The sequence below is a fragment of the Sorex fumeus genome, unplaced genomic scaffold (assembly GCF_029834395.1).
Source record: "Sorex fumeus unplaced genomic scaffold, SorFum_2.1 ptg000007l, whole genome shotgun sequence".
Taxonomy (NCBI): Eukaryota; Metazoa; Chordata; class Mammalia; order Eulipotyphla; family Soricidae; genus Sorex; species Sorex fumeus.
In genome coordinates, this window is record NW_026606064.1 from 35225707 (window position 1) to 35253291 (window position 27585).

The 27585-nt window shown below is 45.5% G+C and overlaps 1 protein-coding gene across 7 annotated transcripts in view; it reads right to left on the minus strand.

Annotated features, from left to right (window-relative positions):
- Positions 1-27585, minus strand: part of NAV2 (neuron navigator 2) — an 822647-nt gene that overhangs the window by 195775 nt on the left and 599287 nt on the right. For all 7 annotated transcript variants that reach the window (XM_056130622.1, XM_056130618.1, XM_056130629.1 and 4 more), the window contains one exon: positions 21-1116. In XM_056130622.1, coding sequence (XP_055986597.1) covers positions 21-1116 — 1096 coding nt within the window. The remainder of the gene's footprint in view (positions 1-20; positions 1117-27585) is intronic.

Genomic DNA, 27585 nt, shown 5'->3' on the forward strand with positions numbered 1-27585 from the left:
GCGTGTGTGTGAGCTCTCACCTGTACAGGAAAGGTGCGACTGTGGCAGTGTTGGGGTGGCTGTACTGCTGCTGGGGCTGAGGTAGCTGAACACTGACAGTATTGCTTCCCGTGGTCTGGGTGGTACCCACAGACCCACTGACAGTCTGGCTGCTGATGCTGTGGTTCAGGGTGGTCGCTCCCGGGCCTCTGCCTTCAGAGGACGCCAGGCTGGAGGAGGAGCTGGAGTGTCTGCCGTCCAGCTGGGGCTTCTGCTGGGAGAGCCCTGAGCTTGGCTTCCCGGCCCGGCTCCGCTCGCCCTCCTTGGAAGGGGCCGGGGCACTTGGGGACTTCACAGGCACGCTCTTCATCCCTGGCTTGGGGATCCCGCTCTGGGAAGGGGCGGCTGCCTCCTTCTTGGCACTGTTGAGTTTCCCCCCTTTGGGGATGAAGCTGGCAATCTTGGAGGACTTTTTTGGCATCTCGATCACGGCAGCCCCTCCCAGGTCTTCTTTGGTGCCCTCCCGGAGGTCGGGCCTCTCTGTCACCGACACCCTCTTGGCCAGGTCCCTACTTTTCTCCTTCTCCTTCTCCCGCTGTTGCTTCTCCTTTTCTTTCTCGTTGCCTTTTGGGGAGCTCTTTTTGGTGGTGAGTGCCCGGCTAAAAGTCCTCTGCGCAATGCCCTTGAGGGCGATTTTGGGGCTGCTGGACGAGGGGCCTAGGGCAGAGAGCGTGCGGCCGGGGATCTCCATCTCTTCGCTCTCTTCAAAGCTGGGGAGGCTCTCCAGCCGCTCGCAGCTCGTGTCCCGGGAGCCCGGGCCCTCACCCGCCTTGGAAGCCCCTTTGCTGTTGAAAAGTTTGAGCTTCTCCAGCATGGACTTCTGATTGTTGGGGGCTGGCTTCATGGCTTCCGGGCTGGGCCGGGGACTCTCAGGCACGGGCTGTTTGACAGACAGCATGCACGATGTGGTGCTGGGCTTCACACTGCCCGATGACTTGCTACGCCAGGGCTTGGATGTGGCCCCGGGCTGGGGGATGGCTGAGGAGGAGCTGCAGCTAGCAGGCAGGGAGCACTCCAGTGCGGCAGATGCATTCTCGCTCATGCCCGGATGGGAGGAGGCTGGACTCACCGAAGGCTCTGCGGAGAGAGGGAAGAGGAGGAGACCGGGGTTACCGGGGCCCAGCACTGGGGGGAGGGAAGGTGGGAGGGATACCCTGTTGGCAGAGCTGATGGCTGTCAGCCTATGGCTTGCATGGCTCCCAAACCTGCTTCTGGCATTACCTGAGGCTCAGTGGGAAATCCTACCTGGATTTCCTCCTGCTTTCCAGCTCACACACCTCACTTACAGTTCCCGCCCTCCCATGCCAATTTTGGTGTCTGCTCTGCAGGTGCGTGCCGACCTGAACATGCACAATTCAGTGTCGACATTCACAGAGCACACACATACAATCTGTAGCCCGGTGGTGCTGAAGAAGAGAAGAAACATCATTTTCTTCTAGTGTCCGGACCATGCCCTGTGGTGGCCACAAGCTACTCCCCAAGACTCTGGACTCAGAGGTTGCTGTCAGTGGGGCTCAGGGGACCACATAATACACATACCATCATATTCACATAATATATTCACACACTCACATATATACATTCATATACACACAATACACATACTCACATACACACAAACATATCTACACATACACACACACACACACACACACACACACACACACACACACACACCCCTGCCGAAGCCCCATCCATCATGGTCAGGCTGACTCTGGTGCCAGGGATCTGGTCTGGGGCTCCCATAGACTCAGTCCACTGATGATCATCTCTCCTGCCCAGCGATAAATTTGGGGAGAAAGGAGTTGGGGCCACACTTGGTAGTGCTCAGGGGTGAGCCCTGGCGATGCTCAGGGGTTCTGGGGATTGGAAGCAGGGCTGCGGCCAAGGAAGCTGCATGCAAGGCAAGTGCCTTCCCTCCTGCTGGGCCTGAGACAGGCTTCCCAAGCTCAAGAAGTCTAGGGGGTGGGTCCCCACTGGCAATTCTCAGCCACTGGGTTGTCCATTCACTGTGAGGATTCAAGGACATGATGCTACTCCAGCCAGGTGGTGATTGGGATTTCCTCGCCCACCCCATGTAGTGCTAAAGTGTGGGTCCAGGGCTTCTTGTGGCAATGCTGGGGAACACATGATGCCAGCAACTGAACCCAGCTTGGGCACTTGCTAGGTGTGTACCTTAACTGCTGCATTATCTCCCAGCCCCATTCATGAATTTCTACCCACTCTCCTAGTTAAGAGAAAAAAGAAAAATGACCCAAATCGGATCGAATGTCTAGCAGGTAGGGTATTTACTTTGCATGCAACCAACCCGGTTCAATCCCCAGCATCCCATATGGTCCCCAGAGCACTGCCAAGAGTAATTCTCAAGTGCAGAGCCAGGAGTAACCCCTGAGCATCACCAGGTGTGACCCAGAAAGCAACAAAACAATAAAAAAAAATCCTCAACTCTGAGACGACAGTGTAGCAGAGATCTTGAAATAGAACTGATTAAAAAAAACATAGTAAAGGAAGAGAAACCACATATAACCTTTAGAGGAGAATAATTACCCACCAAGACTGCTAAGTCCTGTCGAAGCATACCAAGCTCTCCTCTGCTGGTATTTCTAAGGATCTACGGTCACAACTCAGGCTGGACTGAAGAAAACACTTTCCAACTCGAGGCTAAGCCGTGCACATGGCTTTACCAGAGCAAGAAAACACGCAGGTTATCTGAGAGTCAAGGCTTCCCCTTGGCGCTCGCTCAGTCCTTCCCCAGCCAGATTCTTTTCTCAGAAAAGCCTCAAAGTATTTCCAAACTAGAAGCAGATTCAGCCGGGCTCCCAACTGGAGCTCTGCGAGTCCCCTCTGGCCAGGAGCACAGCTGTGAAGAGGGCAGCCCGTCTTCCAGGAGGCCAGGGAAAGTGTGGCAGGGGCGGCCCGGTGACACCTGCCCCTCACCCACGACCCCCAGGGATGCAGACAGACAGGCAGCAGCACCCCAGCCTCAAGGAGGACATGAGCACCCGCCACTTCCCAATGACAGACTCACCCCGTCACTTTCTCCCGCAGCGAATCCCGGGGAAAGACGCTTCTACTGGCGAGGCCGCCCTTCCCATGCTCACAAGTGTTTTCCGTTAAACCGCTCATGTTTCTAATTAACTTTTGTCATCCGCAACTGCTCCAGTGCCCAGAAGCCTGTCCGGATTAACGGCTGCTTCTTCTGCCTCTCCCCACACCCCCCGCCCCACTCCACTCCACTCCACTTCCCCCCACCCCACCCCCCGCCCGCATCCCGTCAAATACCTATGTTCTAGGGCCTCCAGGCAGCAGAGTAAACTGTATATAGAGCGGCTTTTTATGATTTAAACGTCAACGGCTGCTGCGGCCGAGTGAAGGCAGCCCCTGTGTGGGGCACAGGCGTAGCCGCCGCGCGAATGTTCCTTCACTCTCAGCTGCTCAGGGAAGCCGCAGCTCCGGGGTGATCCAAAGCAGACCTCCCAGCACTGTAAAGCACATACATCTTCCTGACTTGCTGGGGCTCTGGGCTTGCAAGGGGAGAGCGAGCTGGACACTCCTCCCAGAGAAAGGCACGGGCGCGATGCTGAAACCTTTCCTGGGGAGAGCCGGAGATGGTCTTGGAGAGTGAGAGAGGCGTGTACCCACTCACACTGCCAGCCTTTGGGGGGTTGTCCATGCCTGCTGGTGGATGGGGTGGGAAGGGTGGGGGGGATTCTGGGGCTTGGGAGATGCAATGCTGGAGTGGCAACGGGTGCTGCCAAGGGGGTTGTAAGTGAGGAGACGCAGCTGCACACGGGCTGACAATGTGCTGGAACCCACACGGTCACACAAGGACCTCCCTGGGAGTTGAACCCAGGGCCATGGGTCTACATGTGCTCTGGGACTACACGGCAACAAGCTCCTCAGGTGAAGAATACACTTTACTTGGCCTACGGAGCTCCGGGTTCGACTCCTGGAATGGCGTGATCTCCCTGGCATCTCTGGGTGTAGTTACCCCTCCCACCCATACTGCTGGGTATGGCCCCCAAACTAGCATCAGCTATGTAAATGGCTAGAGAGTGCTTTTTAGGTAGCACAGTAGCAACTGTCATTCCGTTGTTCTTCGATTTGCTCAAGCGGGCACCAGTAGCGTCTCCATTGTGAGACTTATTACTGTTTTTGGCATATCAAATACGCCATGGGGAGCTTGCCAGGCTCTGCTGTGCGGGCAGGATACTCTCGGTAGCTTGCTGGGTTCTCGGAGAGGGACGAAGGAATCGAACCCAGGTTGGCCATGTGCAAGGCAAACGCCCTGCCCGCTGTGCTATCACTCCAGTCCAGTATTTGACTGCTTTTTAGGTATTGTCTTTCTCTCTCTCTCTCTCTTTTTAATTTTTGGGTCATACCTGGTGGTATTTAGGGAATCCGTCTTGGTGGTGCTTGGAGGACCATATGGATGCTGGGGATTTAACTGTGGGTCAACTTCATGCAAAGCAAGTGCTATAACCTCTAATACTATCTGGGTTAGCCTTTTCTACTGCTAAGGTATTTTATTTCCCTGATCCACTGGAAAGAGGCTGCCTGGATTTATCACAGAAGCCACTGGCTCTCTGGGTACAGGAACAGTCGCTTTCAATCCCAAGTTCTGCATCTTTTTGGGGTAACTCCCTCTCCCCTGGTTCAGATTGGGGGAAGAAGTCCCTGTTCACTCATTCAATGCAGCCATTCCTCGCAACATCCACTCCTCCAAGGAGCATCTTCCACGCGCCAGATGTTGTTCTTGGAACCTTGCATGCATCCATGACAAAACAAAGATCAATGTAATTCACATTCTAGTGTTCTTGGACTGTGGTCAGCCACAAGCAAGGCAAGTGCCTTCCCCCACGCACTCTCTCCAGACTTTAGCCACTGGTGTTTTTATTCAGACTTTTCAAGCCGGACTTGAAGGTGATGGGGGTGTGATATCTGTCACTCCAGCACTAGCACTATCCTCCCATTGTTCATTGATTTGCTCGAGCGGACCCAGTAACGTCTCCATTGTGAGACTTGTTACTGTGTTTGGCATATCGAATACGTCACGGGTAGCTTGCCAGGCTTTGCCGTGCGGCCGAGATACTCTCCGTAGCTTGCCGGGCTCTCCGAGAGGGGCGGAGGAATTGAACTTGGGTCGGCCAGATTGGCCGTGTGCAAGGCAAACGCCCTACCCGCTATGCTATCGCTCCAGCCCATCTGTCACTCACCCACTGATAAACTAGCGAACTCCGCTGACCTGGCTGGGCAGTAACCTCTCCTTCCCTCACTCCCCTCACTTCCTTCCTGAAGCTGCATGCTTCCATCTACCAGGGCAGCTGTGCCCAAATAAAGCTTTTGACTTCAATTCTGAAGGGAAAAACAGGAGATTCTGAATTCCTACTTGGAATCTGCCCAGAACACCAGGAATCCAGGACATTTCAAGGCAGCATGTAGAGAGATGGGACAGTGGGTAGAGCACTTGCCTTGCATGCAACTGACTATGGCTCAATCCCTGGCATCACATAAGATCACCTGAGACTACAGGAGTGAATCCTGAATCCAGAGCCAGAAATACCTGGCTAATACCTAAGACCTGAATACCTCTGGGTGTGGCCCAAAAACCTAAGAAAGGAAAAAAAAATTCTGCCGCTAAAGTATGTTCCTGATTTCCCAGTGGGGCAGGAACCTGTTTATTAATGGGGTGACAGATGTCACACCTTAATCACCGTCACATCTGGCTTGAAAAGTCTGAATAAAAACACCAGTGGCCAGGGGCTGGAGGGAGGGCAGGGGGGAAGGCACTTGTCTTGCCCATGGCTGACCACAGTTTGAAGGGTCAATATTGGTTCATTAACTGTAGAAAATATTACATGGTTACTAATGTAATATTAATACTAGAAGAAACTGGACGAGGGCATATGAGACCTCTATTACCTCTTATAATTATTTTGTAAATCCTAACATAAGAAAAACATTATTAAAAAACAAAAATGGTGCTGGAGTTAAAGCATAGCCAGTAGAGTATTTACCTCAGCTGAACTGGGTTCGATTCCCTACATCCCTGGATATAGTCCCCAGAGCCTGTCAGGAGTAATTCCTTGATTGCAGAGCCCAGGAGTAACCCCTGAGCACTGCTGAGTGTGCCCCCCTCCCAACAATAGCTTAGAAATTATATAGTTTGGGGCCAGAGAGAGAGAGATGGCTGAGAAGCTGAGATGCATGTTTTCAAGTGGGAGCACTGGACTTACTCCCTCACAGTGCATGGTCTTCTGAGCACTGAGCTAGGACAAGCTCTGAAATAGTGTCAGTGGCATCCAAAACCCAAAATAATTTTGTATCTTATGGCCTATTAAAATAGATATCCAGGGACTGGATAGATAGTACAGTGGGTAGAGTGTTTGCCTCACAGGCAGCTGACTCAAGTTCAATCCCTGACAGCCCATATGATCCTCTGAGTCTGCCAGGAGGGTTCCCTGAGCACAGAGGCAGAATAAGATCATCCCTGGGTGTGGCTCAAAAATAAGACAAAAATATAGAATAGATCCCTAGCCTATATATAAATTAAGTGCCACAGACACTTTAATACATACTTAAATTTTGAGTTGACTTGAGGGAAATCTAAAATAAATAAAAAACATAAGTAGTTCTGAGATTTGACAATGGCCACAGAGGTTTGTGAAAGACAGGAAACAAAGTTCTATTAAATCAAGCAATACTTAGACATAAAACACACAATAAATATTTTAGAAATATGTCCAGCAATTCTTTGGGGGAAATATGTCAATTAGGAGGAATCAGATCAGAAGTTCCAAATAAGGATTAGACTCAAACTTAGTCCGAATTGGTTACTTTGTAGGCTTGATTTACTTATGTGTATTTGATTACCAAATGACATTTTGCTGAGAATGGCCAGATCTGGCAACATGACTGGGCCCCAAACTCTCTTTCAAAATAAAAGCCTTCAGGAGGATTGGTCCACGGGTGGAAGCCTACCTCAAATGCCGGGGGAGAAGGCAGGTGGGATAGAGAAGGGACCACCATGACAAAGGTAGTTGGAAACGATCACTCTGGACAAGAACTGCATGCTGAAAACAGGTAAAGGAACAAACATGATAATCTCTCAGTACTTGTATTGCAAACCAAAGTCCAAAGTGGGGGCTGGAGCAATAGCACAGTGGGTAGGGCGTTTGACTTGCACGCGGCTGACCCAGGTTCGATTCCCAGCATCCTATATGGTCCCCTGAGCACCACTAGGGGTAATTCCTGAGCGCAGAGCCAGGAGTAACCCCTGTGCATTGCTGGGTGTGACCCAAAAAGCAAAAAAAAAAAAAAGTACCCTAAAGGTGAGAGACAGAGACAGACAGATACACACACACACACACACACACACACACACACTCACGACAGAGACAGACAGACAGACACACGCCTACAAAGAGAGAGAGAAAGAGAGAGAGAGAGAGAGAAAGAGAGAGAGAGAGAGAGAGAGAGAGAGAGAGAGAGAGAGAGAGAGCAAGCGCCTGGCAAAGAGGCAGGCTGCGGGGAGGATTGCGGGAAGGAAACTGGGGGCATTGATGGTGGGACTTGCACACTGGGGGAGGGGTAGATGTTGGAACACTGTCTGACTGAAACCTGACCATGATCAGCTTTGTAACTCTATCTCACGGTGACCCAAAAAATTATAAACAAACAAAACAAAATAAAGGCCTTAAGTTTTTGACTCCTAAACAGGATAAGACTGACATATTACATCACAACCCAATACACACCCAAAGGCAAAACAGAAAAATATAAAGACAGGCCTTACTTTATGCAAAGTTACAGTCTACTCAAGTCCTTGTTCTGACATGCTGATCTCAGAGTCACTGGTCAGATTTCCCTAGGGCAGCATTTCCCAACCAGGGACCCATGATCTCCCTATGGGTCCCCGGGATATTCCAAGGTGGAAGACAGGACAGGGTTGGAGGCAGCTGGAAAAAGCTGGTGAAACCCTGTTCTCGGGGATGGAGCTTCACAGCCAGAACTCATCAACTCTAGACCAGCTCCCAGCGTTCACCCACTACCAACTGTCAAACCACTGCAAAAAAAGGAAAAATCTCATTTGAAACATTGCAGACAGGCTGCCTTTGAAGAAAAGTCTTTAAAAAAAATTTTTTTTTTAAAAAAAGAGAATTTGACGAATAGCATTAATCCTCCCGTGAGGAGGGAAAAGGTTTGGTTTTTCTGGCAACCAGCCTTAACCTTCCCTGACAGCAGTCAAAATACTTTCTCAATGAAAATACTGTCCCCAGCAGATAAATAAGCATTTCTTCTTCCCTCTCTCAACAACGGGTCTTTGCAATGAGGGAGTCGCTGGTGGCCTGTTCCCCACCAAGCCAGCAGAACCGGCGGTTGCATTGCAGGGGCTCCACACCAGGACCAGCCGTGCCGTGAGTTTCAGATCTGTCCCAAGACATTCTGCCTAAATCCTTGCCTATTTTCAGAAAAACACCTGATCTGTGGGCCTGAGAAAATGTTTCCAATTTCCTATAATTTGTCAAGGTGTTCATCTTAAACATTCAAATTTGTTAGGATAATTGAAACCAGTTCTTTCCCAGGGAAGTGCACGGACGGCAGCCCCCATGGGTTGGAAACTGCTTTTGGAGCTGCTCAGGTGGATTTCTTACAGACCACCAAGGAGCTAAGCACCTTATTCAGGCCTCTCAAGCCCCTCCGTGCTTCCATAGTGTGTGGGGGGCCTGCATGGCGGAGTTTCCAGCATTGGGGATCAATGTCTGCTACTGAGGACAGGCTTAAAAAGCAGCCTTCTCTTTAATTCCTCGTTGGGGAGGATCTCAGAGGTACAAAAAAAATTAATAATAAATAAATCACTGTCACTGTCCTCCCATTGTTCCTCAATTTGCTCGAGCGGGCCCAGTAACGTCTCCATTGGAGACTTTGTTGTTACTGTGTTTGGCATATCGAATACATCATGGGTAGCTTGCCAGGCTCTGCCGTGCGGACAAGATACTCTTGGTAGCTTGCCGGGCTCTCTGAGAGGGGCAGAGGAATCGAACTTGGGTTGGCCATGTTGGCTGCGTGCAAGGCAAACACCCTACTGCTGTGCTATCACTCCAGCCCTAAATAAATAAATACAGGGTGGAATAAGAGAGTGGCATGAGAACCAGGTAAGGAAAGTAAAGGCAGAGAAAGGGAGTAGGGCTCTGGACACACACATACATGTATGCATGTATGTATATGTATTATATGTAGTATTTATATAGTCACAGGTATGTATGTATGATCTGATATCCAGATCTTCCTATGTCTACAATTCCACAGGTTCCTAAAACATGCAAATTAGAATAAGAATGCCAATCTATTTTTAAATAGATGCTCGGTTAATACAATCCCTATAAAAATAGAATGAGATTGTTTATTTTTTCAGTAATAGGAAATTCTATTCTAAAATTTGTATGGAATTCCAAAGAACTCCAAATAGACAAAACATTCTTGGAAAAAAATAACAAAGTTTGAGGTTGCATTATGTCCTGATTTCAAAACATGCTAGAAAGCTGTGGTAATCAAATCAGGATGGCACTGGCATATGGGGACATATAAAGACCAGTAGCCTACTGGGGGTGGTAGGAATATTTGAAATAACGGTGGTGGGAAAGTGTAATGGTGGTTGGATTGGTTTTATAATATTGAATGCAATAAATCATTGTAACTTTATAAAAATAAATTAAATTTTAAAAAAAGACCAGTAACCTAGAAAGTCCAGAAATAAACCTTTGCATGTACAACCAAATGATTTTCAAGACTACTTAATAGAAGAAGAAAGTTTTTTCAACAAAAACTGCCAGGACGGGACTGGAGTGATATAGTACAGCAGGTAGGGCGCTTGCTTTGCATGCAGCCAACCTGAGTTCGATCCCCAGCATCCCATATGGTTCTCTGAGCGACACCAGGACTAATTCTTGAGTTCAAAGCCAGGAGTAACCCCTGTGCATCGCCGGGTATGACCCAAGAAGCAAAAAAAAAAAAAAAAATTAACACATTTAATTAAAAATTAAATGGGTTTGGGAGGTTACTCAAGGGTGAAGCTTTGTCTGTGGGAGTCCTGGGTTCAATCTCCATGTCCTTACAGTTCCCAAGTATCACCAGGAATGACAGCCTCCCCCTCCCCCCACCAGGCACTGAACAAGGAGTAGTCCACAACCACCACTGCATGTGACCCCCTAAACAAAACAAAAACCTAATTACTCAAAATGAATGAGAAAATTAATTACGACAGCTAAACTATGAAACTCTTAGATGCAAACAAAGAGAACATTACAACACTGGACTTGGCAATGATTTCTTGGATAGAACAACATACGATTAGGCCACAGGAGAAAAATGCTAGGCTGGACCTCAAGAAATGGGGGCCATCAGAATTTTTTTATTGCACTATTATCAGAGTACCTACAGATGAGAAGAAAACATTTGCAAATAGTATATCTGATAAGGGATGATATTCTAATACATAAAAATCTCCCATAACACAACTACAACAAAAATCCAAATGCTGAAAACAAGCATAGGACGTTTTGCCAAAGAAGATAGACAAATCGTGGAAAGACATTCAAAATCACTAATCACTAGGGAATGAGATATTACTTCATACTCATTAGGGTGACTATATTCAAAACAAAAACAAAGAGAGTAACTGTTTGTAAGGATGTGGACAAAATAGATTCCTTGGCCTTACACCATGGAATGCAAAAGGGACAGCCATTCTAGAACATTAAATACAGAATAAGAACCAGCAATTTCACTCAGGGTACAGGTTCAAAGAAGTGAAAGCAGAGAGCTAAGCAAATAGTTGTACACCCATATTCATAGCAGAGTTATTCGCAATAGGCAAAGATGGAACAATCCCAGTATCCGCTGATAGATAAACAATGGATAGTGCTTTAAAAAGGAAAAACAAAATGTGGGATATACAGTCAGTGGAACATAAATTCAGCCTTCAAAAGGATTGAAATTCTACGCATGCTACAACACATGCGTAAACCTTGAAGGTATTAGGCTAAGGGAAATACACCAGTCAGGAAAATGAGTAATATTGCACAAGTCTATGAGGGAGACAGAGAAGTCAAATTCAAAGAGACCGGAAGAAGAATGGGAGTTGCCAGAGCTTGGAGGGAGAATGAAGGAAGAGGGGAATTTGGGTTTAAAGGACACAGTTTATCTGCAGAAGATAAAAAGTTCTGGACAGGAAGGGCAGGGGTAGTTTTCAATAATGCGAAAGGTTTGCAAGAGAGGTATTGAGTGGCAATCATGTTTGGTCTATAGTCAACTTTCAGCATGGGTACTTGATCATTGTATAACTGAAACCCAAGCACAGAAATTTGTAAGTCCATAACTGTACCTCATGGTGTTTCACTAATAAAAAAATATAATAATGCAAACGGACCTAATGTCAGAGCATGTACTCTCTCAAATGGTCACAAAGGTAAATATTTTCTGCCATGCATTTGGTCATAATGCAAAAACAGGGAGTCTACTGGGCTAAAATAACAATGTGGAGATTTGTACCACTGCCTAAACAGGTAAGGGGTGGGGAGCCACCACTTTATTTCCAGTGGCAACCTGGGCCTGGCATGGGCTCAGGCTCAAGAAATATTTGTTAAACAGAATAGATTTTTCTGTTAGTTCAGTGGGCACTAAAGCCCATGAGAAGAATCTAGTATGGAATATTACCTTATTAGTATCATTTTACTCGAGCATAGAGGCAATTTCTACTTCGAGGGAAGGGGGATCATCTTGAACTAATTATAACAGGGAAGCAAATGGCTCCACTTGTGTCTTCCTTCTTACAGTGGCCATCACTGGTCATATTTGGTCTGGCTGTCCCCTCTGATAGGGCTGCCTTATTACTGTCCTCACACCCACACCTGACCTTAGGTCCAGTCTACCTCCCATGACATTCCTTAAAGACAATCTCTAGAATCTCCCAAACAAGAGCTATATCTTCATCCAAATATACACAAGGCTGTCTGGGCTTTCCCAAGCTCCTCCACCCTCTCTGCCATCATGGGGGCCAGTGGCTGCACTTGCTGATTTATGAGAATGGTTGATGGTATTTCTGGGTGCCCAGAAAAAGTGGGTGGCAAAATAACTCAGCAAATCAAAAACAACTATCCACATTGGACCCCTGCAACTGGCTCAAAATTAAAATCAGGTGTGCCAGGCTCGCCCTTCTTGGTTAACCAATCATGCCAATTGTTCTCCTAAAAACCAAGTGAACACCAAATACTAGAAATCTTAGTGATCTTTTTACTGCTGTAATCCCTAGGTATGGGGGACATTCTACTCTATTGGGTCACTGAAAATGTCACAAATATGTTGTATACAAAAGCACCAGGATCTTGTTATACACAGTTCCCCAGAATCTAGGGACTGCAATAAAACCATGAAGAATTGGCAATGCACTATCCTGTGAGACCAGAGCTGTCTGTGTCCTGCATGAGTCAGAGTTCCCTGCCCTCATCAGTGGCTTTTTCCAGGGCATATGTGTTCACAGCTGAAATAATCACAACTGTGTTTTTTTTTCATCAACAATGAAGTAATCTGCTTTCTTTGGTAGCTTATTTCAGGTAAAATGAAAGGTAATAAGGTCATTTGCTTCTCTGCTGGTAGCTTAAAAATGTAGTAAAAGGAAATTAGGAAGTGCCATTATCCTATATTGTTAACACTACATTTTCTCCAATTTTACAAGGTACATTTTCAAATTCCATTTAATGTCAAAAAGAAGTGATAAAACCAATCAAAGGTTAACTTGCTGGAATAGTAGACTGATGGGCTAATGTTGAAACTTTTACGAATACCTTAAAGAGAATGTGTCTTTAAAAGCTCTCTCCTTTCCCATAGTATCTTTACATCTAGTGGTGCTTATGCTAATTTTTAAAAGTCTTTAGCAAGATATCTTTAAAGGTGACACACCATTGGCCAAGCAAGTGGAAACAGATAAACAAATGGGGCTACTTTAAATGGAGAAGCTTCTGCACCTCAAAAGATACAGCGACCAGAATACAAAGACAGTCTATAGAATGGGAAAGGATATTCACTCAAAACCCATCTGATAAGAGATTGATATCAAGGATTTACAAGGCACTGGTTGAATTCCACAAGAAGAAAACATCCAACCCCATCAGAAAATGGGGCAATGAAATGAAAAGAAACTTTCTCAAAGAAGAAATCTGAATGGCCAAAAGGCACGTGAAAAAATGCTCATCATCACTAATCATCAGGGAGATGCAGATCAAAACAACAATGAGATATCATCTCACACCACTGAGACTGGCCCACATCCAAAAGAACAAAAGCAACTGGTGCTGGCATGGCTATGGGGAGAAAGGGACTCTCTTTCACTGCTGGTGGGAATGCCGACTGGTTTAGCCCTTCTGGAAAATAGTATGGACGCTTCTCAAAAAATTAGAAATTGAGCTCCCATTTGACCCAGCAGTACCACTTCTGGGAATATATCTCAGAGATGCAAAAAAGTATAGTAGAAATGACATCTGCACTTACATATTCATTGCAGCACTGTTTACAATAGCCAAAATCTGGAAAAAACCTGAGTGCCCAAGAACAGATGACTGGTTAAAGAAACTTTCGTATATCTACACAATAGAATATTATGCAGTTGTTAGAAAAGATGAAGTCATGAAATTTTCACATAGGTAGATCAACATGGAGAGTATAATGTTAAGTGAAATAAGTCAGAAAGAGAGAGGCAGACATAGAAAGATTGCACTCATTTGTGGAATATAAAGTAACAGAATGGGAGACTGACACCCAAGAATAGTCGAGATAAGTACCAGAAGTATCACTCCACAGCTTAGAAGCTGGCCTCACATGCTGGGGGAAAAGGTAGCTCAGATAGAGAAGGGACCGCCAAGTAAAGGGTGCTAGGAGGACCCGCTCGGGATGGGAGATTCATACCGAAAGTAGATTATAGACCAAACATGATGGTAACTTAATACCACTATTGCAAACCACAACATTCAAAAGAGAGAGAGAGAGCAAAAGGGAATGCCCTGCCATAGAGGAGGGGAAGGGTGGAGGGGATGGGACCATTGGTGGTGGGAAATGGGCACTGGTGGAGGGATAAGTACTCGATCATTGTATGACTGAAACACAAGCATGAAAATTTGTAAGCCTGTAACTGTACATCACGGTGATTCACTAATAAAATTTTTAAAAAAAGTCAGAATGAGAAAACTCATTTGTGTGTCAACATTTGAAGGATGATACCTTTAAAAATAAAATAAGTTCCTATTCTCCTGTTTTAATTTACTGAAGCATTAACATCCTCAAAACATCTCTTTCCTCTCTCTTGAACTTATTTGTTCAAAATCCTAAGCAATATGTTTCAAAAGAAAGCTCTTGCTTTAATTGGTCAAGCCATTTCTCTATCTTGTACCATATATGGCTGTAAGAAAGTGCAAAATTGACTGTGGAAATGCATCTCCCTCTTTTAAAGGGTGTATGAAATTTCACAGAGTTTATAAACCTTTATAGGGGGTGAATCTCGTTCTTGCAGAAGGTCAATGTTCACAGTTAACAGTTCTTTGGCAGAGTGCAGTGATGCAATGCGCTATCATAAATACATCCCTTTAAGAGAGTTTAGGGATCCTACACTCTCTCCTCTAAGAAACTAGCCCAAACCTCCCAGCTTTTTTCTGGGACAGAGGGAAATAGCAACTCTGAAATAGCAACCTCCAAACCAGTGTTTAGCCACAATGCTTTTCACTGAAAACTACAATCCTGAGTAATGCTGAAAAGTGTTCCAGGACAAAGGAAGTCTGGAAAACTAAAAGCTAAATAGATATCAAATAATTTTCTTGTTCACAGGAGTTTTCAGAGCTTTCAATAGGCTTATGTGCCCTGGAAATACCCAAAATGATAATAAATGGCATGGCTGCCATAGGTGCTTTTTGCCAAAGAATGGATTTAAGGAAATAACTTAAGGAAAAAATATGCATCATGGGCAGGAAATGGGCCTACAACCCAAATCAGCTAACATGACTGTCAAACAGCTAATAATATAAGCAGCAGGCCTAAGCAAGAAAGCAGAAATACCCTCTTTCTGCTTTGGGATGGAATAATCTAGTAGATTGAGGAGTGCTTTCATGAGAGGCATTTTGAGCATTAAACATCCTTAATGTCTATCCGCTCCCTTTTATTTAAGAAGGATTAGTTTAAGAATCTGCACTAAAACAAAAACAAATAAAAACTGCATGAAAACAGGAAGCAAAAGTTCTGGCTGGGCAGGAGAATTCCTGTAAAGATTTCTATCAACAGGACCAGAGATAGAGTACAGCAGGTAAAGGCTGTACCTCACACTCAGCCAACCTGGGTTCAGTCTCCCCATATGGTACCCCAAGCACTGTCAGAACTGATCCCTGGATACAGAGCCAGAAGTAAGCCCTAAGAAGCGCTGGGTATGACAGAAAGAAAGAAAGAAAGAAAGAAAGAAAGAAAGAAAGAAAGAGAGAAAGAGAGAAAGAGAGAAAGAGAGAAGAGAGAGAAAGAGAGAAAGAGAGAAAGAGAGAAAAAGAAAGAAAGAAAGAAAGAAAGAAAGAAAGAAGGAAGGAAGGAAGGAAGGAAGGAAGGAAGGAAGGAAGGAAGAAAAAGAAAATGAGAGGAACGGGAGTGAGAGATGGAGAAAGAGGCAAGGGAGAGAGGAAGGAGGAAGGAAGGAAGGAAGGAAGGAAGGAAGGAAGGAAGGAAGGAAGGAAGGAAGGAAGGGAGGGAGGGAGGGAGGGAGGGAGGGAAGTTTTTTTTGCATCACACTCAGCGATACGCAGGGGTTACTGCTGGTTTTGCATTCAGGAATTACTCATGATGGTGCTTGGGGGACCATGTGGGAAGCTTGGAATCAAACCTGGGTCGGCCGTATGCAAGGCAAATGCCCTACTTGCTGTACTATTGCTCCAACTTGGGAAGGAAGATTTCTATTAACAGACTCACTACCACTCAGCCAGGGAACATGGGGGCCCAGAAAAACAATGGGATCTTAGCCCGGATTATCACAGAAAGATGTGCAGAGCACCAGAGGTGAGAATCTTGTTCCACTGTACACATCCCAGGCTACAGCTGGAAACATCTTCAGAATTTTAGACACAGAAAGCGTTATTATGACATCAGCCACGGGAGGTCAAATCTTTTCCCAAAGGGGTAACAGAGCCTGGGAAAGGTGAGGACTCTCCCGGGATCTTCCAGCCAGCAGAAGGCAGAGCTGTTCACTGAGCTGGTTGAATCAATCAAACATGTTCGCCCGCTACTACCCTGAACCTCCCCGAGCAGATTCTCTGAAGGTAGACCCCAGCACCTACATCTGAAATGGCTCCCCAGGTGACTGTCATGCTCATGAGAGGTCCAATACCAGGTGGGGAAGAATCGGAGTTTGACTCGAGTTCACTGAGAAGCTGGAATTGGTCTGCAGTTAAGCCAAGGATGCCCCGTCCAACTCAGAGTGTGCAGAGGCAGAGAGGAAGGACACACTGGGCTGGAGAAGGCCGCATGCATATAGCAACTTGGGTAACTGACAATCAGTGTCCTTTATCTGCCATTGCCACTGAGCCATGGCAGAGTGTCACAGCCTCACCTCTCAGGGAGCCCCAGGTAGGTCTCCTCTGAAGAAGAGAATGCGCACAGCTCTAGACCAAGAATCAGTAGTGGGGGTAGTTGTGACTCAGGGAGAGGCTTAAGGACCCCAGGGAGGGCTATGGAGTACAGATGGGGCTACACAGAGCACTAGCAGACAAGGGGAGTTGAGCCACCCTGGTTTCATGTCTCCTCTGTGCCACTTCCTTTGGGGATGGGGGGAGCACACCTACCAGTAGTCAGGGATCACTCCTGGAGGGCTCAAGGACCATATGGAATTCTAGGTATTGAACCCGGAGGTTGCATGCAAGGCAAGCACTGGACCCACTGTACTATTGCTCTAGCCCTCTGCTCCACTTTTAGCAGTTCTCTTCACATGGAGGACTTTGAGAAAAGTCCCCATAACAAAGACCCTTGAATAATACTAATAATCAAATAAGGACAATGGCCAGCATTTGCAGAGTCTGTTCCAGAAAGTACAGGAATGTTGACCCCTTTTCACTTGTACTATAAATACAAGGTAATAGGAAATAAAGGTTCTATTTTACCAAGAAGGAACCTGAGGCGTGCAGTACTTAGGCAAGTCACGCTCAATCAGATGGTGCTGGACAGCTTTATTTCAAAATCCACACATTTTGGCCGCACGCCCAAGTCTACTCATCCGGAGAAGTGACAGTAACATGGACTCACTTCTGCTCTGCCCTCAGTATAAGATAGTGGCATTTTCATCTAGGTTTCTGTCAACGGCTTCCAGAGCTGCTACAGCAAAGTTCTCTGACCTTTATCAACTTCCCAGAGGAAAAAAGAGAATTTTTACCCTCCAGGAAATTCTGTTTTAAAAATGGGATGTCAAACTCTTGAGCAAGAACTGAAGTAGGGATTGTTGCTTCAAAACTGAAGGAGCTGGCAAAATGTAATCTTTCTGCTATTATTGTTTCTGCCAATCACGATCAGAAGCCAACCCAAAGAACTAGCTGAGCATATTTCTCTAGGGGAATCACTGCTGAAACTAAGAGTTCAATTGGCCTATTCTTCACTATCTTTGATTGTATTATGGCAAATGTGCAGAAACAGAAGAAAAAATGTAGTCATTTCTCCTCATTCTTCCAAGCCTGCTAATACTTGATATCAGAGAATCTCAGGGCTTGGGAGATGTCACTAATCAAACACAGTTTGACCAGACTTCTGAGCCTTTTGACCTGACAGTTGCCTTCTCAATGGAAAAACAGAATTTTCCTTCAAAAAGAAAAAAATATACAAGGTAGACAATCCCCATAAGGGACTGTGTGCTGGCTTCCCTCACCTAAATCAGGAAACAGCTTCCCCCACGTGTCTGTTTTGTTTTAGGCAACTGGCCTGGCTGTGACAAGCTGGGGGCAGATTGAGGTTTTGTCAATGGAACACTCCTGCAGATGAAGCCAAGTGATCCGGTAAGGCTTACACAGTGTCTTCTAAAAGCCAGATCATCATGATGAAGTGGAAAGAAAGCAATGTAGCTGCTTTATTCAGCTCTCCAGACACACCTCACCCCCAGAAACACCTGAGCCTAGTCCTCTGTGCATGTGTTCAAGTCCATCTTAATAGCTTGCTAAGTGTCACCTAGCTACTTCATCTACGTGAGCTCCCCCAAGTGACGCTCATGTGTTGCTAAGCAACAGGAATTTGTGTGAGGGAGCCTGTGGGAGGGGTTAGGGGGGTGGGGTGGTTCAGGCCACACGGAGCAGTACTCGGGGTTACTCCTGCCTCTGTGCTCAAGGATCACTTCTGGTGGGCGCTGGGGTCCATATGGGGTGCTAGGGACCAAACGCAGGTTGGCCACATGCAATGCAAGGCAAATGCCGTACCCGCTGTGCTATTGCTCAGGCCTCAGGGATATGTTCCCAGAAAGAAATGGTTAGGCAGTTCTATCAGGTGACTATGTGGGCATGCATAAAGACAGACACGGTTGGTGGGGGGGGGGGGCGGGGATGCTGGAGTGATAGTACAGCGGGTAGGGAGTTTGCCTTGTACACGGCCGACCCGGGTTTGATTCCCAGCATCCCATATGGTCTCCTGAGCACCGCCAGAAGTAATTCCTGAGTGCAGAGCCAGGAGTAACCCCTGTGCATTGTCAGATGTGACCCAAAAGGCAAAAAAGAAAAAAAAAGACATGGGTGCTGCAGCCTGTCACACCTCATTGCTACAGATGTGTTGGGGGCACTGTTGTATATGCAGTCTTTGGTCGACTGAATGTCAGAGAGCGATGCCTCACTTTTCACACATATGTCTCACTTTCACGTATACCTCCCACCTGCCTCACTTTCACTTATGCTCACTTTTCACACAGGGATCATTTACTGAGTGCCTACATATGTCATGGGGCTGTACTAAGAGCTTACTAGAGTGGTCCTCACCCATTTCACATCCAGCAGCCCAGCACCAGGCCACAGACTACCCCACCAGAAGCTGATAATCACTGTTTTAGATCATTTCATCAATGATTTTGTTGAGTCACACAAGCAACACAGGAAGTGGATTTTCTCAAGTTCAGAGTGGTGACAATTTGTCCAAGGTGATGGCTATAAATTGGCAGAGCCAATCTGAACTCTAAAGTTTAAGCTCTGTCTCCACAGGTACCACGAAAGGAAGACAGTGACCCCAGCTTTTCTCCCTCATCCTGAGGAGCAAAGGGAGCTCACTTCCATCCTGCAGATCTCTGATTGCTGACAGTGTACTTCCTTCAAGTGAGGTACTGTAGCACTGTAGCACTGTCCTCCCGTTGTTCATCTATTTGCTCGAGCGGGCACCAGTAACATCTTCATTGTGAGACTTGCTACTGTTTTTGGCACATCGAATATGTCACAGGGAGCTTGTCAGGCTCTGCTGTGCGGGCAGGTTACTCTCGGTAGTTTGCCGGGATCTCCAAGTGGGATGGAGGAATAGAACCCAGATTGGCCGCGTGCAAGACAAATTCCCAACCCACTGTGCTATTGCCCCAGCCCAAGTGAGGTACAGCTGTGACAAACGTGGGTGTCACTAGAGTCTTCCATAAACTGTGTGGCACCAGGGAAGTTTCCAGAAGCCCTCTCTGACCTGACTCCACTGAGGAAGAGAGAACTGCTCTTCCTGAGGCCCCCAGCACTGCACCCCAAAGTTCTCCGATTCTGCAAGCAGATTTCCACCGCTCCACCCAGGCGGACTGAAGATTGCTGGCAAGCTTTCCCCTCTGTTCCTCTGTGAACCAAAACTGCTAGCAAGACAGGCATTGGCCTGCAAGCCTCATCCACCAGGCCAGGCGCATTGGGGGCCCTTGTTAACACACAGCTCACTGCTGCCTCGATGACTCAGATACTCCTGGCAACATCTGCTCTGTTTCTGCAAGACTCTAAGGGCTCTTCACATGAATGATGGTGAAAAGGGATTCGAGGAGCTTCTCACCCATGCACAGGGCCATGGGATATAATGTGGAAACCAGGCTCATTCGCCAATCAGCCTGATGTTGCAAACATACACAAGCCAGAGCTTATTAAATGTTGTTCCAGGGGGGATCTTTGTCATCTTTGAATAATGAAATGTAGGAGGTATGGTAATCAGGGATACAACTGGGGCTCAAAGCTATCTGGTGATCATTTGAATTCTAAACAGCCTCAATCCACAGTGTGTGCTCTTCCACCTCGCTCAGAGGCTATCAAGCTTATTTGGTCTACTGCCCACTTTTCAGGAAAAAAAAATCACTTAGCATTCCCCCACTCTCCCCTATCCCCTGAAATCTACCTTCTTGAAGCAAATTAACAGAAAGCACACTGTCATTGCACTGGAGGCTACTATTGCCATCCCTCACCCACCAGGGTTCCAGAACCTTTCCATCAGTGCGGGGGCCAGTAGCCCTCACTTCTGGAAACAAGGGTCTAGCCTATCCCAATCCCATCCCATCCCCTCTGACATTTTCAACACAGGACTTCCCAGGTGCATTCCCACATGCTGGAGACAGAGCAAAAATATGTGGTCTTCTGCTTTCATGGGGTCCAAGTCTCATTGGTGAGAAAGACCCCAACATGTGAAAGAGAGGTTGAGGGGAATATCTGTGGATCATAAAGGTAATTATCTCACTTGGTCTGAGAGCCAGTAGGAATCTGGAGGTTAGTCAAGTCATGCTTTATCATCTTTGTATAAAATTTCCCAGAATTCAATTCTTTACTAATGATTAAGAAGAAATAAAATGTCCAGGTACCCAAATCTGGTAGGGCTGGAGCGACAGCACTGTGGTAGGGTATTTGCCTTGCACGCAGTCGGCCCGACTGAGCTGGGTTAGATTCCTCCACCCCTGTTGGAGATCCCGGCAAGCTACCGAGAGTATCTCGCCAACATGGCAGAGCCTGGGAAGCTACCCGTGATGTATTCGATATGCCAAACACAGTAACAACAATTACCACAATGGAGACATTACTGGGCAAATTGATGAACAATGGGAGGACAGTGCTACCCAAATCTGGTGATTAAAAATTAAACTAAGGTGGCAGGAGTACTGTGGGTAGGGTGTTTGCCTTGTATGTGGCCAATGGCCAGCTTTAATTCCAGGCACCCCATAGGGTGCAACGACCTGCCAGGAGTGATCCCTGAGTGCAGAACTGGAGTAATCCCTGATCACTCTGGGTGTGACCCCAAAACAAAAATAAAAATGAAAGTAATTTAAAAAATTAAAAATCAGGTGATGTCTGATTAATGAGAGTAAAAGTTGGCCAACCAAATGCATTCCTAATACTGATCATAGTCAAGAATAATGGATCATATCTATTGATCCATCATATTGAAAACTGAGACATGTAACTTAATCAGATTGCCATTTTTCCTATTCATCCAGTATATACCTACTCTCTTCATTCAGAGCACGCACTGAATTTATTCCCTCATGATGGATCTTTGAGTCACTTTCCTGATGGAGCTGGCAAAAACAGGCAAACAGCCTCTATTCCTTTATTCCTTCTAAAATTTGTCTGATCAAACAAAAGTCAAGATGATGGTTTCAAAGAACAGTGAACTACTGACTAGGCATTACCAGCTGTCAATCTGGATGTCACTATTTCAAGGTAAATGGTTAAACTTCTGTCAAGATATGCACATCATAGTAACAGAACCACAAAGGCATGAAAGAGACCCCAAAGCAACTATATACTCCCAACCTGTTACTTCAAGAAGGAAATGAGGCAGGAAAAGGCAGTAGCATAATGTCTCACATCAACTAGGACTGAGGTTGGCAGGCAGATTATTTTTCTGAGTCTCTTTTTATTTTTATTTTTTGCTTTTTGGATCACATCTGGCAATGCACAGGGGTTACTCCTGGCTCTGCACTCAGGAATCACTCCTGGCGGTGCTCGGGGGGCCATATGGGACACCAAGGATTGAACCCGGGTCAGCCGCATGCAAGGCAAACACCCTACCTGCTGTGCTCTAGCCCCTTTCCTGAATCTTTTTAATTATCCCTGAGATGGCACCAGCAACCCTATTTTATACTCCAAATCAGAGAGACTGAGTCATTAGTCTGACACCACACAGCTGGTGAACACAACAGAAAGATTCAAATCCAGGCTCCCAGGTACTATCCTGGCCTCATTCTTTCTTATTCAGTCAATACAAGAAAGCATTAGGAGAGCTGGAGCAATAGTATAGTGGGTAGGGCCTTTGCCTTGCATGCGGCTGACCTGAGTTCAATCCCCAGCATAACATATGTCCCCAGCAGAGCCAGGAGTAACCCCTGAGCATTTCTGGGTGTGGCCCAAAAAACAAAACAAAACAAAACAACAACAACAAAAGAAAGCATTAAGAAATTGTGCCTCAGAAAATCAAGTACCTCAGAATCAGCTTAACTAAAAAGGTGAAGGGCCAGTAACAAGATAACTACAAAGTTTTACTTCAAGAGATAAAAGAGGACACAAGCAAATGGAGACATTCCCTGCTCATGGATAGGGAGAATTAACATCATCACAATGGCAATACCCCGCAAAGCACTGTACAGATTCAATGCAGTCCCTATTAGGATACAGTTTTTCAAAGGAACAGATAAAACACTCCTGAAATTCATATAGAAGAATAAACCCCTCAAATAGCTAAAGAAATCCTTGAGAAAAAGAAGATAGGAAGTGTTGTCTTTCCCAACTTCAAAGTGTACTACAAAGTGGCAGTAATTAAAACAGCATGGTATTGAAATAAAGACAGACCCTTAGATCAATGGAATAGAATGTCATGTCCTGACACAGGCCCTCAAATATATGATCATTTAATCTTGAATAAAGGAGCAAGAAATATGAAGTGAAGCAAGGAAAACCTCTTCAACAAGTGGTTATGTGAAAACTACATGCAAAAAAGTAAACTTAGACCTCTTTCTAATGCCATGCGCAAAAGTCAGACCAAAATGGATTAAAGACCTCAAAATCAGATCTGAATCCATAAAGTAGAGAAAACTCTAGGCAGAACTCTTCATGACCCTGAAGTCAAAAGGATCTTCAAGGATGAAACACCACTGACCAAGCAAGTGGAAGCAAAGATAAACAAATGGGACTACACAAAACGAAGAAGCTCCTTCACCTTAAAGGAAACAATGACCAGAATATAAAGACAGCCCATGGAATGTGAAAAATTATTTACCCAACACCCATCTGATAAGGGGTTAATTAATATCAAAGATACAAAAAGCACTGGTAGAATTTTACAAGAAAAAAACATCTCAACCCATCAAAAAATGGAGAGAAGAGATGAAAACAAACTTCCTCAAATACAAGTGGCCAAAAGGCACAAGAAAAAAAATGCTCTATGTCACTTATCATCAGGGAGATGCAAATCAAAACAACAATGAAATATCATCTCACATCACAGAGACAGATCAAAAAGAACAAGAACAACCAGTGTCAGCACAAATGTGGGGAGAAAAGGACTCTTGAAAATTGTTGGTGAGAATGCTGATTGGTTCAGCATTGCTGATTGGTGAGAATGCTGGTTGGTGAGAATGCTTTTGAGAAAACAATATGGGCATTCCTCCAAAAACTAGAAATTGAGCTCCCATATGACCAAGGAATACCACCCTTGGAGCCCAGAAACATAATGCAGAAAAGCCATCTGTACTTCTATGTTCATTGCAGCACTATTCACAATAGCCAGAATCTGGAAACTACTCGAGTGCCCGAGAACAGATGACTGGAAAAAGAAGCAATGGTACATTTACAGAATGGAACACAATGCAGTCACTAGGAAAAATAAAACCATGACATTTGCCTATACGTGGACATGAAGAACAGCATGCTGAGTGAAATGAGTCAGAGGGAGAGGGACAGACATAAAATTATTACACTCATTTGTGGGATTTTTTAAAAAAGAAATCATAGTTAGAGAATAATACCCAAAGACAGTAAAAATGAGGGTCAGGAGGTCTTGTCCATGACTGGAAACTTGCCATAAGTGTGGTGGAGAAGGGGGAGTTAGTACAGAGAAGGACCACGATAACAATGATAGTTGGAGATGATCACTCTGGACAAGAACTGAGTGCTGAAAGGAGGTAAAGCAATACACACAATAATCGTTCAGTACCTGTATTGCAAATCACAATGCCTAAAAGGAGGGGGGTGGTGGGAAACAGAGAGACAGAGACAGAAGAAATGTGTCTGCCATAGAGGCAAGCTTGGGGAGGGGGCATAGGGAGAGGGGACACATTGATGGTGGGAAATATACACTGGTTAAAGGACCAGTGTTGGAATATTGTATGAGTGAAACCCAATCATAAACAAATTTGTAAATGTGTATCTCAAGGTGAATCAATAAAAGAATGAGGTGGGGGTGGCATTGACACAAGTAAGCTTCGGCTAAAAGTGAGGAGCAGAATATTTCTGGGGAGCCCCTGTTATGGTAATGAGAGGATCCAAATCTCTGATAGAAGAAGAAGCAGAAGTTCCTGATAAGCTTCTGGGGCCAGAAGCTGAAGTTCTAGGAGCAGCTTCTTGCAAGTGATAAGGGAAATCAAAAACAAAGAGGGGGGCTGGAGCAATAGTACAGTGGGTAGGGCATTTGCCTTGCACGCGGGCGACCTGGGTTCAATTCCCAGCATCCCATATGGTCCCCTGAGCACCGAGAGAAGTAATCCCTGAGTGCAGAGCCAGGAGTAACCCCTGTGCATCGCCAGGTGAGACCCCAAAAAGATAAAAAATAACAACAAAGAGGGAAAGAAGTGGAGGAGAAAAGCAAGTGAAAAGACATATGAAACACCATTTCTCTGTGACATCACAATAAATTCACAAAAGTTCCTGGAATGTACGAGATGCTTGCTCAAATGTTTGCTCTGAGTGGCTGGCTCTTGGAAACCAGCAAAGAAGGAGGCTTCTATTTTAGTGTGTTGGGTGGGATGAACACTACCTTCACAGAGAAAAGCTGGAGGAAGGAGATCTTGGGAATGTTCAGACATACTGAGATGGACCTCCCAGTCCCTCCATCACATCTTCTAAGAACCGGAAGGTCTTTGTGAGCATCTGGGCTGGCTGGAGTAGGCCCAGGGTAGCTGGTCCCTTAGTTATATCTGCATCAGTTGCTTCTCCATCAAGAACCTGCCATGCATCTTTCCTGTTTAGTATCGTTTTCCCTCAAACTGCAGCCCCACTCCCCTAGCCCATTTCTTTCCACCAGAGTCATGGCCCAGTTCCTCCTCTGCTCCTCTTTCCACCTTCCATCCTTACATATCTCAGAGCTTTGTGCTCAACACAGACCGGGTTCACTCTCAGTAGTCAGGCCCTCCTCTGTGACAAAGGTCAGCAAATAAGCACAGCTGAAGCCAAATCTTACCCAGCAACTATTTTTGCATAGCACTCGAGTGGGCACCAGTAACGTCTCCATTGTGAGACTTGTTGTTACTGGTTTTGGCATATCGAATACGTCACAGGGAGCTTGCCAGACTTTGCTGTGCAGGCAGTATACTCTCGGTAGCTTGCTGGGCTCTCCAAGAGGAGCGGAGGAATCGAACCTGGGTCTGCTGTGTGCAAGGCAAACGCCCTACCCACTGTGCTATTACTCCAGCCCATTTTTGCATATAATTTTTAAAAAATTTTTATTAGTGAAACACCATGAGGCACAGTTGTAGACTTACAAATTTTCGTGCTTGGGTTTCAGTTATACAATGATTGAGTACCTATCCCTCCACCAGTGCCCATTCTCCACCACCAATAATCCCAGTAACCCTCCCACTCCTCCCCACCCCATCCCCCACCCCACCCTGCCTCTGTGGCAGGGCATTCCTTTTGGCTCTCTCTCTTTTAGGGTGCTGTGGTTTGCAATAGAGGTATTGAATGGCCATCGTGTTCCTTCGGTCTATAGTCTACTTTCAGCACGCATCTCCCATCCCGAGTGGATCCTCCAAATACCTTTGCTTGGTGTTCCTTTCTCTATGTGAGCTTGCATATACAATTTTATTGGAACACATTTACTGATACTGTTACTGCCACAATGACAGATATGAGTAGCTGTTATGGAGATTCAATGGCCCACAATGCTCCATATACTCAGCATTTGCTCATTTAAGAGAAAGTTGGCGAACCCAAGGAGTAGAATAGGGATTTCCAAACTTATTTGGCATATAGCCCCCTTTTCAGGAGAAAAAAATATCATTCAGTACTCCTTTGAAAAATCTACCATCTTTAAGTGAACTAACAGAAAATTCTAGAAGTAATTGCTTTAACACATACCTAGAGTACAATTATTTCCCCTACACTTGTTCTTTGTAATTTTATCACTAATAGCACATTAACTTATTGAGCACATATACCCAAGGCCACTACACTCTTTCCAGATCATTCCAGAACACTTCTGGGGTGGCTGATGACCCATGTTGGGAATCCTGAGGCCCTAGGTTCTGTATTTCATTCATCTTTTTATCTCCAGTTTCTGCTACATGATAGCTGATTAAGTGGGTGGATGCATGGACAAGTGAGTTAACATCACTAGGTCAGGAAACTAGCAAATACATTGATTATTGCAAAAATGTAATTGATTATTAATACTTTACATCAGTGGTCTTCAACACCAGACCATGGACCGGTGCTGGTATTCAGGTGCAGTAGGGTTGAAAATCACTGATCTCCAAACTTGGAAGGCAGCCTGCGGACTGGTACAGAGGGCAGGTAGCAAACCATAGGTGTAAACAGGTGGATGAACACTGCTTTAAATAACGATTCCAGTTTAACTCTATTTTTATTTAAGGCAATTCACAGCAACAACAAAAACGTTCATGTTTTAATGAACACTGGTTGCCTTTTTTTCTCAAAGGCATGTTATTTCATTTCTTTTTTTAGTAAGCTTGGGTCTAATGGAAAAGTCTATTGGATGCTTCAGGCTGCATTACTGAATATTAGTATCCATTACTGAAAACTAGATACAACTTTAGACATTCTTTGAAAGTCAGCTCATTTATTTTCCAGCTAAATGCTAGAAGTAATTGCTTTAACACATACCCAGAATACAGTTTTTTTTTTTTAATTAGTGAAACAACATGAGGTATAGTTGTAGACTTACAAACTTTCGTGCTTGGGTTTCAGTTATACAATGATCGAGTACCCATCCCTTCACCAGTGCTCAATCTCCACCACCAATGAACCCAGTAGTCCTCCCACCCCTTACCTGATACCCCCCCTCCAGAATACAGTCCCCCCCCACATTTGTTCTTTGTGAGTTTATCACTAATAGCACAATTAACTTATTGAGCATATATTGTGTAAAAGGCACCATGCTCTAAGTGTTTTACTTGAACTTCCTAATTTATTAGTCTAAGAAGGAGATAGTCTAAGTATCTGCTTTATAGCTGCAAAAATGAAGGCTTAGAAAGGTTAAGTAAGTTGTACAGTGTTAAATAATATGTAGACATTTGTTAGCTCTAATATCTGAGCTGTACACAATTACTATAGTTCATTCTCT